An 18,494-nucleotide genomic window follows, 5' to 3' on the forward strand; every position below is an offset into this window, starting at 1 on the left:
CAAACCCACTGACTGCTCCCCATTCCCACAGCCCCAACCCAGGGCAGCCACCATCACCGCTCATTTGGACTCTGCGAACTGGTGTCCGGGTTCGCACTCTTGTCCCCTGTGATTCAGGCCCCGCAGAGAGGCCAGCTGATCTCTGTCAGCATCACTTAGATCGGGCTCCCTTCCCACTCAAAGCCCTTGAAAGGCTTCCCACGGCTCCACTGTAGAAATCTCACCTGCCCTAGTGTACTCACACCACAGGTCCCTACGTTGATCTGTCTTTAACTCCTTCCAGGGTCACTCCAGGTTTCTGTTAAGGAAAAAAAAAACTTGTGTCAGCCCCAGGGTTTTGCCTTTGCTGTTCCCTTTGCCCGGGACTCTCTTCTCATCTTTCACACGCAGCTTGAATGTCACCTCTCAGGACGTCAAAAGCAGCTGCTTCCGGGTCACTGCTCATTCCTCCCTTCTAGCCTGTTTGCTCCTCCACAGTGACTGCTGTCTGTCTGTCCTTGCTGGGTCCTACAGTCCCTACGAGTTGGGGCCTCACTTGCCTTTGTCACCATTTCTGAGAGCAGTGCCCACAATAATAGAAAGTATCAGAAAGATATGTGACTAGATGAAGAAATACACTCATTTAAATGATCAAATTGATTGGTCCTAACCCCTTTGTTTTGTTGGCACATGACCCGACTCCTTCACTGTTTTAAAGAAGCAAACTCCTAGCAGAGAACTCACAAGAAATACAAAGCCGCCCAAGTCAAAAGCCTCCTCCAGCTCCAGCAGGGTCCCCATCAGAGTGTGAGAGCAGGAAGGGGTGAGGCCAGACTCACCAGCAGGCAGCTCACTGGCCAGGGAGTGTGTTCCCTGTGGCAGCTACAGTCTTGCCGCCAGCGCAGAGCAGGACCCCACCCTGTGTCCCAGGCGTCCTCTGCAGGGAAGCTGGGGACGTGCCAACTCCATCATGGCTGGGACGCCGCTGCTGGCCTCTGGGCCGCCTCGGCCTCAGTCACCCATTGTTTCTAAACAGCTCCCAGCTGCAGGAGCCTCTGAGCCCTCGATCCAGCTCTGGGTTCCTTGCTGAGTTGGAGGTGTCATTGGGAAAGGGACCTGACAAGTGAGAAGACAGGATGTAAAGGCAAAGAGGGTGGGTAACCCTGGCCACAGGCAGTGGCTGTGGAGCAGGAGAACATCTTCCCCGAGGGACGAGGGACGGGCCGAGGACTTGGCTACTCCCCTGACCATAAATGGCTTGGCCAGGGCTCTCAGAGCCACCTCTTGCCCTGTCCCCCTTGCTCGCCCAGCTGGATGTCCCTACAAATGCGAGGCACAAGCCAGTGACTCCAGAGAGGAAGGAGCTTGCTGAGGACCGCATTTGGAGACGGGTCTCGGAAGGCCCTCGGGATGGTAAGTGGTAGCCAGCGTCTCTGGCTTGGCCTAAGCTTCGTTCTCTCCCTATAGAAACAATTCCCAGGCTTTTAAGCTCACATCTCTAATTCTCATATAACATTTTCCTCGGTAGGATGAAGTCAGGGGGATTAGTTTTCCATTATTTTCCTCTGTGCAACATACTAATCATTTTTTGTAAAATTCTCACCAACTACTTGCCGATCTCATCTTTTGTTTTAATATTATGGTCTTGTCTGTAACACCCCACATACAGTTGACGTACAGAGCAGCTGTTTTGGCTAAATTCCCTTCCCAGGTGTGGCAACGGGTCCAATCCTCGCCTTCCTCCCTAGTGTTCAGTCTGCCTTCTGCCCCCTGATCAGCACCGTGGTGGATATTTGTCCCGTCAGAAACTTCCCACCTCTTTTTACTGACTCGCAAACATGTTTGGTGGCGACTCCCTCAGATGAAGTTTGCTAAGTGAAGTGGGAAGACAGAAGAGGCCTCTGCGGTTCTTTATAAAAGGGACGATTAAAAGGGGTGGAACTCAGGCTTTGGAGTTCGGGAATGTGCAGTCTGACCCAGCCTCTGCCGCTTGGCAGCTGGCGACTTGCAGCAACCTGCCCGGTCTCAGTGCCTCACACACGCGACGTGGGGAGGAGAGCCCACCCTCCCTGCACTGGTGTCCGAGGCCTAGCGCGCCCTCCCCCACAGTGCGTAGTGACCCCTCCCCACCCCCCCTCACAACAGCAACCTTCTAACCAGTGCTGCCCTCTCCTAACGAGAGACCCTAACGTGCCTTCAGACCCATCACGCATGTATTATGTTGTGCTTGGACGAACAGTAAGTGCATTTGAGCAGTAAGTGTGTTGTTCCAAATTCCAGTACTTTGAGGAAGGCCGATCCATGTATATGCTTCCTTCTGAAAAAGACATCCCATGCGGCTTCCTCGTGCCTGGCTCCGTGCTGGCCCGGTCAGGAAGACTAGCGCCCCACGTACCCCTCACAGGCCTAGAGAGGTTTACGGTGTGGACGGAGCTGCCCAGGTGTTAGGTCCTTTGGACTTATCCTGTGAGGTGGGCAGGGCAAGCTAATCATACCCCTGCTTTGAGGATGGAAAACCAGAACCTGGGAGGATAGACCTGCTGTGAGGAAATAGAGATCAGAGAGTGTGAGTCACTTTTCCATGGCCACACAGCCCTTCGGTGGCTCAGTCTGGACTCGGATCCCGACGAGATGACTCCAAACCCAGAGTTGCCTCACCCCACCCAGCTGCCTCTGAAGAACACTGCGCCACATTCTTCTCCACCCAAATTTACACGATGTTTTTCTCTCCATGAGAGCACTGGAGTGTATTTCTGCAAAACACAAATGTCTCTGTGAAATGGGCCAAAACCTTCGTCATCCAAGTGTTGATGAACAGCACGTGCAGTGGCCCGGTGTTGCCGCCCCTCCCGTCTGCTGGGCCCCAAAGGAGGCTTTGTGTTGAGCCTGCTGACGTCAGTGCCCGGTGCTCACGGGGGGACGAGGCTCTGGGCAGCTGTGTCCAGTGTGACGACCTTGCAGTGTCTGTCGGCTTGGTTGGTGTTAGCAACCAACCACAGTGGTTCAGTCCCTTGAGCAAGAGGACCTTGAACTGTGGTGGCCCAGATGTCCCGCTTGCTCTAATGTCCTAGAACAGTGTCTATCTTGGTCTCAGGAAAGAGTAGGCTGGAAAAAGTGGCACTGACCAGCCCAAACTACAGTGACCAAAGATGGAAGATGGGAGGGGGAAGGGGCCAGAGGAGGCCCTTGGCAGGGCCTGACCCAGGTAGTGGGCACCGGGCAGGCTAACAGTTTGGTGCCTGTTGAGCTCACAAACTTTAAATACTGACTCCATATTTAGGGGAGAGGTGAGGCTGGGTGCTGAGTGGGGGAGGGTGGGCAAGGGTGAGCCTCTCTCGGTCGTCCTGACCAGCCCAGCTCTAGCCCAGCTCCAGCCCGGCTCCAGCCCGGAAGCTCCATTTTGGACTCAGCAAAAATGGCAGCCTTGTCTTTCTCAGGTTCTCTCACCTGGGCAGGGGATGCAAGGAGCAGGCGTTCTTGTTGGAGCAGGTCCCTGGGTCGGGGGCAGGGGGAGCTTACTGCCTAACCCAGGCAGCAAGTACCAGGTATTTCTGAATTCTCACAGTTCCTTCCCTTGGAAGAATTCCAGGGGGGGAAGAAACTATTTTCAGCACTTTGCCGAATGTCTAGTGACGTTTATATTGCCCCTGTGGAGTGGGACCCCTCAGGCAATAGCCCTGCTGCCTGGCCCAGTAGTCTGGCCCTGGTGGAAGACCTGGGAGGGGAGAGGAGACGAGGCTGCCCTGAGGTCACAGGGCAGAACCTGTGACCTCAGGCTCTTCTGCTGCCCTGCCCTCTCTTTGGGCCANAGCCCAAACTACAGTGACCAAAGATGGAAGATGGGAGGGGGAAGGGGCCAGAGGAGGCCCTTGGCAGGGCCTGACCCAGGTAGTGGGCACCGGGCAGGCTAACAGTTTGGTGCCTGTTGAGCTCACAAACTTTAAATACTGACTCCATATTTAGGGGAGAGGTGAGGCTGGGTGCTGAGTGGGGGAGGGTGGGCAAGGCTGAGCCTCTCTCGGTCATCCTGACCAGCCCAGCTCTAGCCCAGCTCCAGCCCGGCTCCAGCCCGGAAGCTCCATTTTGGACTCAGCAAAAATGGCAGCCTTGTCTTTCTCAGGTTCTCTCACCTGAGCAGGGGATGCAAGGAGCAGGCATTCTTGTTGGAGCAGGTCCCTGGGTCGGGGGCAGGGGGAGCTTACTGCCTAACCCAGGCAGCAAGTACCAGGTATTTCTGAATTCGCACAGTTCCCTCCCTTGGAAGAATTCCAGGGGGGAAGAAACTATTTTCAGCACTTTGCCGAATGTCTAGTGACGTTTATATTGCCCCTGTGGAGTGGGACCCCTCAGGCAATAGCCCTGCTGCCTGGCCCCGTAGTCTGGCCCTGGTGGAAGACCTGGGAGGGGAGAGGAGACGAGGCTGCCCTGAGGTCACAGGGCAGAACCTGTGATCTCAGGCTCTTCTGCTCCCCTGCCCTCTCTTTGGGCCAAGACTGGGAGAGGACGTGGGCAGACCAAGACTAAGGGATCAGTGAGTACTCTTAGAACCCACAGGGGTCGCTGGCGTTGGGTGGAGAGGCTGGGGGCCTGGCTGACCATTGCCAGGAGCTTTAGAGTTTTGTTCTCCTTTGCAGAGTTTTTCACTGAACTTCACGTTGCCAGCCAACACAGTAAGTACAGCAGTCCCTGCTCATTCCCCAAACACGGTGCAGAAGGACCCCAGGACCCCGGAACACTGCCATAGAAACTCCACGATCAGCAGTGAGGCCCGCTGTCCAGAGGCACTTAGGAGGAGCTGCGGGCTGCCGAGGGAAGTTTTTTCAATGCTAAAAATTTAAACACACAGTTTGAAAAGGCAAATAGCAAAAAAGAAGGAAACTTCGCCTATGTTCCCGTCAGCAGAAAATGTCATTCCTTCTAGTCCTGGTTGACTCTAGGGAAATGCTGACTTTCATCGTCTTCGTAGCACTGTGTTCTTGCCCTACACATAACTTTACGTAAGTGTTTTCCATCAGCCTTTACAACCACAGCTGAGGATGGTCACATGATATTTCTTCAAGCAAACTATGTTCTGAGTTGGGTGATCATGAGTAGGAGTAGTTTTGTGGTAAATACAGGTGCAGATGAATCCCCGTCTGCACTTACGATGACTTCTTTCGTACATAGTCTAGAAGGGGAACTGTGGGGGTCAACGAGTTTGGACGCGTTATGGCTCTTGATTATGACATCCAGCTGCAAGTGGAAATAGCGACTGCGGTGGGTGGTGGCGTACAGCTCGCACCCAGACCTGACCGTCCGTGTCCGTTCTCTCCTCGTGTGGGGATGGCGCAGCCAGGGCTGTTTTCTGAGCAGCAGTGCTGCTGTGATTCAGCGAGGCATTTTCCTGGCGTGGTTTGTAGTGGATTGGGCTGCACCAAATGTTTCTGATAAGTCACATGGTTATTTGAAGAGAATGAACTGAATCTACCTGGTAAGAGGACACCTGAGCCAGGGCTCAGTCTCCTTGGGAGGGCACTCTTCTGGAGAGCGGCAGGAAGGTAGAGCCTAGTCACTCACTACCAGCCTCCTGCTGCCCCCTGCTGGCTGCCCTGGGAGTCTGTTTCTCCCTCCCCTCCCCTGGCACCGGCCACACTCTCCTGATGGGATTCTGCTTCTGAACTTGCTCAGTTCCCTACTTCAACAGTTTGCAGACAAATTCCCCACTCCCTCTCGACTGTCACAACCTTTGGATATGGTTGCTGCTGGAACTTTCCCCCTTTACTGCTCACACTCAGCAGTTCTGTAGAGACCCCGGGTTCTGTCTTATCCTGGCTTGGCCCACCCTTGAAGGCAACTTACCTGGGTCCCTGGCCTTAACACCGAATGTGCTACAACCCAGGCCACCTCTCTAGAAAGCCAGGACAGGTGGTTGCACTGCCTGGCAGTTACGTCTCCATCACGTGACCTTCCTTTTTGGTACAGTGCCTGGGAAGGGGACAGAGGTAGACACCTGGCTCATCAGAGCCTCTGTGGGGAGCAGGGAACAGGGCCGCACAGGCAAGCTGGCCCCTGAACGGTCAAGTACAAAAAGTGAGTTGGGGTTTTGCAACAGCTTGGACCCGGGCCAGACCACTCAGCGTTTGCCTCTCAGGGCTCTGTGACCTCACACAGGTTACTTCATTTCTCTGTGTCTCACTCTTCTCATCTGTAAAATGGGGGTCACAGTAGTCCTGCTTCCCTGACTGTTGTGAAGGACAAATGAGCGGACACAGGAACCGCCCATTAACAGCCTGACATGTAGTGAGCACTCCATGAGCGTCAGCTGGTCTGATTGGCAGCTGCTCACGAGGCCAGGAAAGCTCGTCTGCGGAGAGAAGAAGGAAGCAGGCAGACGGAGAGGAGCACAGGGGAAAGGCCATGTGCCCAGGAGAGACGAAGTGACCCAGGAGAGATGGCTTTGGTCCTGACAAATTCCCAGTCTCTCAATCCCTGAAGAAGCCAGATTTCTCTTGTTTTGGGGTTCCATGAAGTAAGTACCCCTGAATGCTTACAGTCAACTCCTTTTGGGAGGGGTCAAATCCAGCTGAAGTGAATTTGTGTAAGAACACCTTACCTGAAATTGTACTAGACTGTTATCACAAGCCGGGGAAATGGAATACTTTGGGCAAATGCAACACTAAAGTAATACGGTGGCGGGTGGGGCGACTGTGTTTAGGTGAAACTGTAACCACGTAAGCACCAAATGTCAGTGCCTCCTTTATCACGTTCCTCTTGTGCTGGGAACTCCCTGGGCAGGAGACCTAGACAAGGAATTCAAACACCCAAGTTCAGGGTAGACTTATAGTTGCCTGTGAAACCTTGGACAAAATCCCACAACTTCTCTGAGATGTAGTTCATTTTTTGTGAAATAGCGACAAAAATTGTCAAAGCCCCAACCCCAGGGACTCCAAAGTATTCAGGAGGTGGATGAGAACATTAACTAAGTGACAGGTGTGACCAGAGTTTTGCCCAGTTTAAAGGAGTGACAAAGTCTCACACCTTGGTGCTCATTACAACTCTAGAGGTGGGCACTAGCAATCCTATTTCATAGATGAAGGGACCCCTTAGCCTGTGACTGGAGACACCGCCATTGCACTCCAGGCCAGGAGCCCAGGACTCACACCCTCACTCTCACCCCCACACGGCACCACTCAGCGTGGTCTGCACGGGGTGTGCTAATGTGCAACTTGGCTCCCTCAGACTTACTGATCCAGGTAAGACTATTACCTGAAACATCTCATAAAAGGGTGGCGTCCAGTGCCCTCCTTAAGTGGAGGTGTGAACCGGCAATCTGCGAGGCACTCATTCAGTGTGGAATTACCCCAGGAATGTGGATCATTCACAACTTCAAATCCTCCCAAAGGCATTTGCGTCATCCCATGTTTGAGCACAACAAGGCATCCATCTTGGGCTCTTAGGGAGCCCATCTTCCACCAGACCGGATCACTTCCCTCCAGCAGTGGGGGTAGGTGGACCCACAGTGTGCTGGGAAGGGCGTGGGGACGTGGCACAAGAGGACGCCTTTTTGGTTTGTGAAAGTGTGATATGGCAAGTCCGTGCAAGTAACTAAGACCTTCCCGGAATTTCCGAACTCTCTCCCCTCGTAGATGAATTCCATCTCTTCTCTCTGGGAAACAGTCATTTAAGGTTCCGTTTGGCAGTCATGGTGTTACTGGAGACACCCTGGTCCTACTCGCTGACACAGTAAAGAATTACAGACCAGCAAGCCTGTTAGCGGACACGCAGTTTGTTAGTGCTAAGTTCTCACGGGGGAGCAACAGCAAGGGTGGCAAGAGCGGGGTGGCTGGAGACCAAATGGCCAGGGTCCACTCCCTCACCCCCTGTGTGGCAAAAAGAGTCCAGAGAGGAGAGGGAGTCCTTTGTTCTGAGGACTTAACACAGTTGGTGGGGTGGGGGTGAGGGAGTTACATACTGACTGATGGGTAAAGGTGGTGCCAGCTTTCCCGGGGTGTTGTCACCACCCAAATGTTGGTATGTGAGGGGACTGTTAGCCCGAATCCTTATCCTGCCCCAGGCTCTATTTGTTCATTTTGCATACATGACAGGAGGCAGGCAGTTAGCCGAAGTTGTTCCATGGGCTTTTTCTCTGGGCACTGTAGACCCCCGCCCTTTCCAGTCCTTGGGATGAACACAGGGCTCCAAGTTTCCCTTTTCCCAGCTGGTGGGGATGATGCACACAGACGTTCAAGGGCTGCCCTCCCCCCCCCCCCCNCCCCCCCCCCCCCCCCCCCCGGCACTAACATAGTTCGAGTGTGTGGTTTGGCACGCCTGGCAGCCTTATCAAACCAGACTCAGGACACCTGGGTCAGTGGGGGAGGCACGTCCTCCTTTGCTTTCCACTTCCTGTATTAAGTTCTTTGTTAGATTGCAATGGCAAGGACCCTGCCTTTATTTCCCTCTCTCTGGCAGCCCATTCCTAGCTGCTACCTAAGTGTTAAAAGGTGTTGCCTGGCAACCAGGACGTAGCCGCTGGCCAGCCAACAGCAGCAGCCCAGCAGTCTTGGAGCTCTTCCCACGCTGCTTCCTGCAACAGTGGTCATTCATCGTTTTTAATGGGACATTTAGCAAAGGGTGAACTTTAGGCATCATAGCTTCACTTTTGACAGACCGGCCTGTATAGTATCGGTTCCACAGATTCGTTTTCTGAAGCTGTATGTTCTTTTCCCCACACAGACACCCTCTCCAGTTGTTACAGGTGGGAAAGAAGCAGTAAGTACGCCGCTTAAATTTCGCATTTGTTTGGAGGAGTAGACAGACCTGATGTGCAAACTGTTACCAAGCACAGGATCTGACTCAACTACTATTCTTACAACCAACTCAGCTCAGAAGTGAGGGAGAGTGTGCAAATCACAGACGGGTTTCACGATGTGTAGAGCAGAAGAAGTGACACACTCGGGTTGTGGAATGACGTTCAGCATTGCTGCATGGTAATGTTGGTGAGAGGCTGCAGAAACTTAACTCTTGCTTTTATTGGTCAGTTTGTGGTGACATTGGTTTTACTGCGTCCTGTTTCACCACGTTCCGAGGACCCAGCCAGGATGTTAGGTGAGGACTTGCTGGGCTTACTTTCTCGGTGCATCTAGATGATGCTGGAAAAAGATCTAATCTATGGTGACATTTCAAAGTAGCCTTACACACAGGCTGACTAGACGGGAGCATGAGGGGCTTCCGGGGGCTGGTGGTGTTCTGATTTTCATCTGAACACTGGTGCATGGGTGGGCTCCTCATGTGAGAAGTCATCAAGCTATATATTTTTGATTTATATACTTTCCTGTATTTATGTCACATATGAGAATCCCATATTTATATGGATTCTGCAGATTACCTTTGGTATTCAGATAACTTGCAAATCCAAAAACTTATGCAGCTATTTCCACTGAGATCAACACAAAATGGGAATTTGAAAATAAAGTGGTTAGTGCATTTAGTGTAAATAAATTTAAAACATTCACGTCAAAATGGTGCGGATGTTAGAAAACTTTTCACTTTTTGCCAAACTGATAGGTAAAAGTGGCATCTAATTGTTGCTTTGGGTTGCATCTCAGCATTTCAGTGTCGATGAGAACTCTGTACCTCTGTTCCTAGGAATGGCCTGTTCATCTCTGTTGCCCATTTTCCTACTGGATTATCACCCTTTTCTAATTGCCTTAAACTATGTAAATGAAGTGCTATGAAAATGAGTCATTTGCCATGTAGACTGCAAACATTTTCCACAATATCTCATGATGCTTTTGATTTTGTGTGACCCTTAGGGTCCTTGAGTTGTGTTGTTCTATTTTTCATCGGTCAACCCCTTCTTTGATTCCCGGAGAACCTGACTCTGCCTCTCTCTGCATCAGGACTGCGGGCCCTCGCTCGGACTGGCTGCCGGCATCCCGTCGCTGGTGGCCGCGGCCCTGCTGGTAGCCCTCCTGTTCACGCTGGTTCACCGGAGAAGACGCAGCAGCCAAGAGTCTGCCGAGGTGACTAGCAGCCTCTCTGGGGTCTGGGCGTGTCGGCAGGCAGAGGTGTTTCGGTGAGCTGGCTTTGGGACAGAGAACATCAGGACTGGTGTCTGTTTCCTGAGGACACGACAGTGGGTGCTCCTGCACCTCGATTTCTCATACTCAGGCCATTACACTCCAGGCAGAGCTGACTTGTCATATGGCCGCGAGCACGGTGTTTGGGGTAGCAGAGAGTAGCGGTGAGGGGGGACGTTTGTTGCCAAGGCAGACACCTGCCTATACAGTGGATGTTTTTTCTCAAGTTGACAAACAGAAGGACCCATGCTTCATAGACAGGATGGAGATAATCTTGGCAAAGGCAGGACCACACAGGTGCTGAGGCAGGTGGGTGTCCAGAGTGTCTGGCTCTGCTTCCCTGTGCCCTTTTCCACATCGGGACGCACTCAGTCACACGGGAATCTGCCCACCCCACCCCTTCCAAAGGCCAGGTTGCTCTGGGAGCCACGTCAGGGCTTGAAGGTCGCCTAGAGCCATATCCAGTGAGGTCCCAGGGTTGTGCTGCGCTCTGTCACGTGGGCTCTGGGGTCTGATTCTGTCCCTGGTTCCTGAACGTTCCTGGTGCGCTCGCAGCGGTGAGCATTCCTGGGGAGGTGGCAAACCCAGGCTCCAGCCCTGCTTCTGCCAAGTTATCATTTACACGATCCTGGACGAGGGACTTGACCTTTTCTGTGCCTTGATTAGGTCAACTTAATGGGAGCTGTAACAACTACCTTCCTATTTTAGGAGGCAGGCAAGTTTGCAAGGATGAAAGGAGATCTTGGCTGTGAAGATGTGTTGACAAGCTGTGAATTGTTACCATTAAGAAGTATTGTGGGTGCTGGTGGTGTGTTTTTATTTGGGCAGTAGTTTCTCAACCTTCTGTGAATTTTAAAGTCATTGAGGAGGTTATGAAAAACCAGTTACCAAAACCAGCTAAATCAGCACCACTGGAGAATAGACTGCTGGCATTGGTCTTTAAAAATACAACCTTTTATTATAAATAATTTTAAGCATATACTGAAGTGGAGAGAATAATATAATTAATCTAACTATCAATTGATGTGATTGTATTTCATCTCTACTCCTCCCCACCTCTTTACCCTGCCCACCCTGGGTCACTTCGAAGTAATTCGCAATGGTATCTCTTATTTGTGTTTTGGGAGGAGAGAGTTATTATCTGTTTGCTTATTTTTCTTTGCTTTCAAAGTTCTCTGGTGGTTGTAATGTGACTGTAAACCTAAGTGTGAGCGCCACTGATTTTAATCATGGTCATGGGCAAATTCTGTGACCCTTTCTTCTGTCCGTCCATCCTTCTATCCTCTCTCCCTCCCTCCTTCCCTCTCTTTCTTCTTTCCCACTTAGGAGAGTGAGAGGCCATGTGAAATTTCAGAAATTGATGACAATCCCAAGATAGCAGAGGTAAGGACTCTTGGTTGGAATCCCTCAGTATCACGGCACAGCACACAGACCTGGTGAAACCAGCGTGTCAGGGCCGATTCCGCCGCAGGAGAAGCGAGGCGTGGGCGTAGGTGGGAAGGAGCCGGCCCGGCGAGGGGGCGGAGCTTAGGCACGAAGGAGGCTCTCGGTGTTTTTATTGGCTGGACAGAAATTCAGGGTTGATTCCATAGTAGAAAATCAATTTACTATGATTTATTTTCCAGACAAATTAAAAGAGAAAAATTGTGTGACCATCTCAGTAGGAAAAAAAGACTTCAAAAAAAATGTGACAGTCATTTATCGCGTGAAAACAGAATAGGAACTTTCTTAAATTGAGTGAAGATATCTTTGTAAAAGAATTACATCAAAAATCATACTTCAGGTAAATTATTAGTGAATTCTCTTTAAAATCGGAAGTAAACCAAGGATGCTCACTGGTACCACTTAGTTGGTCCTGAACTTCAGGTCCTAGCCAATGCAGTCAGAGAAGAAAAAGAAGTAGGAAGTAGAATGAAAAGAAGGACACAAGACTTTCATCATTTTCAGAGGATATGGTTAACTGCAGATAAATTGTTAGAATTATTAGTGATTTGAATAAGTTCACTGGGTGCAAAATCAGTATACAAAAGTAATTTGCATTTTAAAAAATCAATAAGAATTAGAAAATGTAAATTTTAAAAATGCCATTTTGCAGTCGCAATGAAAATATATAGAGAATGCTGAGGAATAAAGCTAAGAAAAACACATAACCTTTTTATGGAGAAAAACAAAACTTTAGGAAAAGGTATTAAATAAGACCTAAATAATGAAAATATTGGTGTACACCATGCTCCTGGGTAGGAAAATGCAGTAGCATAAAGATGTCAAACAACCTAAAATTAGTCTACATAATAAATGTAATTTCAATATAAATCCCAACAGATTATTTTCATGGATCTTAAATAAGGTACTTCTAAAATCTATATTGGAGAAGGCAGAAAAACGATTTAAGAAGGAATGGTGAACAGATGGAATAGAAAAAAAGTAGCAAGATTTAAAACCAATCACGCCAATATCCCGTTAAATGTGGTTGATATAAATACCTCAGTTAAAAGGCAGAGATCTTCAGTTGTCTGTAAAGCCCAGATGCAACCCTATATTGCCTGCTAAAACTCACTTTAGATACTAGCGGGTTCGAAGCGGAAGGACAGGAAAACAGACAGCAGGCTGACGTTGTGCGAAAGACTGCCCAGTGGCCTGCAAACCCACCGCAGCAGCCAGCTCGGGCAGCTGTGGGCCTGCCCTTGTTTCCCGTCTCTCAGGGCTCCCTGTCCCTCCTGGCCTGACTTCCAGTGTCTTAAAAACTACGTTTTAGATGGGTTGTCTGAATTTTGGTTGCGGTAGGTGGGAGGGTAAATCTGGTTTTTGTTTCTCCAACTTGGCCAGCCGCAGAAGTCATTGCTGTGNGGGTTCGAAGCGGAAGGACAGGAAAACAGACAGCAGGCTGACGTTGTGCGAAAGACTGCCCAGTGGCCTGCAAACCCACCGCAGCAGCCAGCTCGGGCAGCTGTGGGCCTGCCCTTGTTTCCCGTCTCTCAGGGCTCCCTGTCCCTCCTGGCCTGACTTCCAGTGTCTTAAAAACTACGGTTTAGATGGGTTGTCTGAATTTTGGTTGCGGTAGATGGGAGGGTAAATCTGGTTTTTGTTTCTCCAACTTGGCCAGCCGCAGAAGTCGTTGCTGTGTTGACTTTTTAAAACCCGTTTGTGTCTTCAAGAATCCTAGGCGAGCACCCACACGTGAGAAGGCTATTGGGGGAGCAGAAGAAGCTCACGTATACGTGAGGACGGTAGCGGGGAGTGAGGAGCCCATGCGGGACACCTACCGTCCTACGGTGGAAATGGAGAGACGGCGGGGGCTGTGGTGGCTCATACCCAGGCTGAGCCTGGAATGATGCGGCTCGGCCAAACTGCAGAACTGGAGCTGGAACAGAGATGCAAACCCAGAGGCTCTTGCTGGGAGCGAGCAGAGAGGCTAAGCTGCTGCTTAACCAATCCAGATTCCGTTGATAGATCTGGAAAGCTCACGGATGACTTGTCTCTTTAGGGGGCAGATCTGACGAGGTTCCTTCCGACTCTCAGATCCTGTGGTTTAACCAGCAGCGGAGCCCCAGGTGATGTCTCTGTGCATCTGGAAGGAGCCCTCGGGTCCTGTTCCTGACCCCAGTGGGAATTTGCACGTGTGTGGGGGTGGGTGCACGTGCGCGATTTTGGGAAAGGGGCTCGATATCTGAGTGTCTTGTCTTCTCATCTTTTTTCACATCCTGTTTCCCAAAAAGCCATCAGACCTGGCTCCCGTGGGAGGGTTGGCCAGGGTCCGCGTGGTATACAAAAGAAGTTTAAATGGGGCGTAGAAGGGGAAGCTGTCCCGTATTTCTAATATCTAACGACAGAAGTCCTCTGGGGCCACACATTCCCCGGCCCCAGGGCCCTCGTGGTGGGACTGCTCACCACGCCCTCCTGTGTTCATCAGGCAACGTTTGAGGAAGGTGGTTCTGCAATGGGCTCTGTGTGTGTGCGCAGGGTAAACAGCGTTGGGGGAAGCAGAGATGTTTCAGATTATTCTCAGAAATGAGCCCATATCCATCCCGTGGGAGTAGAGAGAAAAGCCCAAGTTCGTGGACTTTCATGGGGGAAAAACTTATGGTCAAGAGGAGAAATCCAGAGGACTCTGAGTGTGTGAACTCCGGACCGAAGGGATGGGCCGAGGAGCAGTGTGCCTGCCATCTGAGGGAAGTCTGTGGACAGTGACAGCCGGCTGGGGCCAGGCCAGCACCATCGATCATTTCTGTGAGGAGGCCCCCAGGCATCCTGGCTGCCCCCACGGGCCATTGCTCAGGAGAGGGCTGGGTCTCCTGATGGGAGAACTTGGGTCCAGATGCCTCCGAGTCCTTCCACCAGCTCCACAAACCACCTCGATACGCTGCGGGAACACACCTTCCTCACACAGGGCCCCTGGTTGCTCAGAAGCATGCCCCTCTCCTTCCAGGAACCAGGACAGGTTCTACAAGCCCAGTCGCTGCCACATGCCCACCCGTGCGTTGCAAAGCCCCTTGGGAAATTCAGGTTTACTCCAAGTCTCCTGGGTCCAGTCACTTTGACAAGCAGATTTGGTCATTTTGTCTATAAAATGAGGTGTGACTTACATTTTGGATCTTTTATTTTAATTCCACTTACACTCCATTGCTTAAGATTTTTATTTCAAATTGTTTCTACCAAACTAGCAAGGTTCATTGTTTCTGTCATTTTTTCCCTGCCACAATGCACAGAATTTATTTTGGAATAAAGTGAGAAGTAAAACGGTTGTTCTTATGGACCTGTAACCTGCCTGTGGTTTTTCTTTGCCTGCATTAAAGTGCATGGCATTGACCCTGGGGTTGGAATTAAGGTCACTCTAGGGTGTTCCTGGGGCTGGCATCTCTCTGCTGGGCTGACGGTGGGTGCTGGGTCCCTCACAGAGGGCTCCTGGGTTGTGAGGAAAGCACTGAGATGGGAAATCAGAAGCTCTGGCTCCCCAACCCACTGCTAGCTCAGGGATGACCTGGGGCCGGTTGCCAGTGTGTTTTGCTCTCATTTTTTTTTTTACCTATCATCATTTTTGGAGATTGGCTTGTAAGATTACATCTCCCCAATTCCAACATCCTGCCTTTATTTTTCCAAAGCCCATGAAGAAAGTCCTCCCCTTCCACCTCCCTGCTCAGATTTCTGTATCCTCTGAGGTCTGTGTCCCAAGAGGCTTTGCAGGTGGAGAGAGAGGTTTATTTCTCTTGCGTTCTGCCAATAAATAATAGTTTTGTGTAGCTTCCCATCTGACATTCATCATGTAACACTGCAGTGTCAGTTAAAGATGGAAAACCATCAATGAATAACATTTGAAGCACTGACCATTCGGACAGACAGTCTTTGCACTCCCACCACTCGAGGGAGCTTCATCAATTAGCGCAGGAGTCAGTGTAACGGGTGCACACGCGCGTGTGCCTGCGCGGCCGCCCTCATATGTCACATGGTCTGCTGGGTCCTATGACGACATGGGGGGCATCATAACAAAGCTGAAGGCCCCTGGGCTTCTCAGAGATGTCTCTCCACCCGAATGAACTTGGAACCTCCTATCCACTCGAGAAAACACTGCCAGGAAGGATTTCACTGAGGGGTTTTCCTTCAAGGCTCAGAGACATAAAACAGGCTCTCTTGGGGGTAGGTGTTACCACTCCCACTTTACAGGTAGGGAAGATAAGGCTCTGCAAAGGTGATTTTCTTGCTTCTGGAGATTGTAAATCAAATTACTGTGAGGATGATTTAAGTTTGCAGGAAATGAAGGGTTAAAAACAATGAGTTTAATCAATAACTGGAGAGTGTTTCTGTGCTATTCTGGGGTTGATATACATGTTGGAGGGGAGAGTTTGAAATACCTATGGTGATGCGAATTGATTGATAAAAAAATGTAATTATCATATGCTCACTGGTGCCCTCTGGTGGTGAGAGCATATATGGACTCATACATGGACTTCAATGAACAAAATAAACTGACAAAACCAGAGGCATGGATACATGGAACAGACTGACAAATCTCAGAGGGGAGGTGGAGGCTGGAAGAGATTGGACAAAGAACAAATATTCAAGTGTGCATAGTCCGTGGACACAGACAACAATCTGGTGAAGGCGGGGGGTGGCTTGGTGGAGGAGAGAAAAGGGGAGAAAATGGGGGACATCTGTAAGAGTGTCAATAATAAAACAAAAAATTTTCAAGCTCATTTAAAATACAAAAAATGACTCCCACTGTGGCTCCCATCTGTCCCTAGGCGAAAGAGATCAGGAAGTACCTAAGTTCCCCATAAAGTAGCCCTTGGCTTTCAAGAAACTCCGGAGCTACAGAACTGGGTCTTTGCCTTCTGTTGCCCTCAGCCTGGTGCCCAGAGACTTTCAGCCGGTGCAGTTGGTGCTGGCCAGGTGCAGGCAGCCTTGGGTCTGGGCGCCCGGCAGCCAGGACACTGGCCCTAATCCTCGCTACCTCCTGTTATGGCTTCCGGGGATCAGTACTTACCAGTGGAGGAAGCCTAAAAGTAAAGTATTGACAGTGTACTTAAAAGTGCCTTCTCCCAGGGTCATTATTAGCTTATTCCTTGATCTTTCCCAATCCAAAGGATCCCAAAGCAAACACTTTACAGCATTTCCTCATTTAATCCTCCAGCAGGCATAGGTCGAGAAACCATTATCATCTTGATTTTACAAAGGAGGAAATGGAGGCTCAGAGAGATTAGGTAAATTGTCCAAGGTCACACAGACATGTGTGCATATCCTCTGCTGAGTCAACAAAAGCTCTGGCATTAACTGTGTGATGTTGGGCAGGCCAGTGCCTCTCCTTAGATCTTGGTTCGTCATCTGCAGAACGAGGAGAATGGACTACAAGGTCTCCAAGGCCCTGCTAAGTATTCTTGGGCTTCTTTCTTGATCTGCCACGATCTTACTGTACCAGCCTCCACAGGTTCTTATGTTCGCCACTAGAGGGCGCTCTGCCTCCAAGCAGGTGGCACTCAGGACTTCTGCGTTCCCCTCCCTAACTAGTCACCACCCTAACTGATAAAATTTCATTCTAGAGCAAAAAACAGTGCGGGTCCATATCCTCCCATTATCTCAAACCTACTAAGACACCTCCTCTGTGAAGGCTTCCTGGCCTCGCGGCCCACAGGGCTTTCTCTTGCTTCTAAGCCTGTAATGTCCATCTCCCCCTCCAGGTAGCAGCCCACTTACCATTGTGCTGACCAGCCCTTTATCACTGGCATTGTCTTTCCAGACTCGCGGAGAGAGGCTGAGCTGATGAAGGAAAGACCTGGATTTAAGGCAACAAGCCCTGACCTCCTGGTTCCATGATTTCTGCCTGGGAATGTCTAATCTGATGAAGCCTGCTTCTCCCTTGAGATAAATGTTAAATTCTTTATTCTTTCATTCTGTATTTGTGTTTAAAAGTATTTTGTGGTTTTGTCCATGTGTCCTTTATACTTGTTCTTAAAAACCCTTCCTCCATTCCTCCATTATTCCCTCCCACCTCCCCTTCAGTTACTGTCAGATTGTTCTTAATTTCAACGTCTCTGGTTATATTTTGCCTGCTTGTTTGTTTTGTTGATTAAGTTCCAGTTGAAGGTAAGATCATATGGTACTTATTTCTCACCACCTGTCTTACTTCACTTAGCACAATGCTCTCCAGTTCCATCCATGTTGTTTACAAAGGGTGGGAGCTCCTTCTTTCTTTTTTTCCAATTTTTTTATTTAATTATTTTTCAAGTACAGTTTTCTATTACTCCCATCCCATCCCACCCCCGTGCTCCCCCCTCCCTCCCATTTCCACCCTTCTCAGTTGTTGTCCATGTATCCTTTATATATGTTCCTCTAAATTCCTCCCCTATTTCCCCTGAAATTCCCTCCCCTCTCCCCTCTGGTCACTGTCTGCCTGTTCTCTATTTCAGTGTCTTTGGTTATATTTTGCTTGCTTGTTTGTTTTGTTGTTTAGCTTCCTGTTAAAAGTGAGATCATATGGTACTTGTCCTTCAGCATCTGGCTTATTTCACTCATCATAATGCTTTCCAGTTCCATGCATGATGTTGCAAAAGGTAGGAGCTCCTTCTTTCTTTCTGCAGCATAAAATTCCATTGTGTATATGTACCATAGTTTTTTGATCCATTCATTTACTGACGGGCACCTAGGTTGCTTCCAACTCTTGGCTATTGTAAGTCGTGCTGCTATGAACATTGGGGTGCATAGGTTCTTTCAGATTCGTGTTCCATAGTTCTTAGTATATAACCCCAGCAGTGGAATTGCAGGATCAAAAGGCAGTTCCATTTTTAGTTTTCTGAGGAAATTCCATACTGTTTTCCACAGAGGTGGGGTTGGCTGGGGTTGGGGGGAGTAGAGGGGGGGTATAAATGTAGACAATTGTAGTTAAACAACAACAAAATAATTTTTAAAATTAAAAAATAAAATAAATAAAAGTATTTTGTTTTGAGTGAACAAAGAAGACTCCACCAC

General features: G+C 49.8%; 1 protein-coding gene across 1 annotated transcript; it reads left to right on the forward strand.

The window, feature by feature from the left end:
- Positions 1-1,232: 1,232 nt before the first annotated feature.
- Positions 1,233-14,735, forward strand: OPALIN (oligodendrocytic myelin paranodal and inner loop protein). The gene is made up of 8 exons (XM_037050910.1): positions 1,233-1,392; positions 1,691-1,779; positions 2,260-2,400; positions 4,614-4,649; positions 8,692-8,727; positions 9,858-9,980; positions 11,364-11,420; positions 13,193-14,735. Exons 1-8 carry the CDS (start codon positions 1,233-1,235, stop codon positions 13,367-13,369), a joined length of 819 nt encoding a protein of 272 aa, XP_036906805.1. The 3' UTR covers positions 13,370-14,735.
- Positions 14,736-18,494: the final 3,759 nt, after the last annotated feature.

Source organism: Sturnira hondurensis, unplaced genomic scaffold (genome assembly GCF_014824575.4).
Source record: "Sturnira hondurensis isolate 20B ecotype Veracruz unplaced genomic scaffold, ASM1482457v3 Scaffold0006849, whole genome shotgun sequence".
NCBI lineage: Eukaryota > Metazoa > Chordata > Mammalia > Chiroptera > Phyllostomidae > Sturnira > Sturnira hondurensis.

Bases quoted from the DNA above. Each gene is read 5' to 3' on its own strand.
- OPALIN (XM_037050910.1), top strand. From the start codon at position 1,233: ATGGCTTGGCCAGGGCTCTCAGAGCCACCTCTTGCCCTGTCCCCCTTG. The intron at 8,728-9,857 runs GTAAGTACGCCG...TCTCTGCATCAG, and splicing joins TTACAGGTGGGAAAGAAGCA to GACTGCGGGCCCTCGCTCGG. The intron at 9,981-11,363 runs GTGACTAGCAGC...TTTCCCACTTAG, and splicing joins GCAGCCAAGAGTCTGCCGAG to GAGAGTGAGAGGCCATGTGA.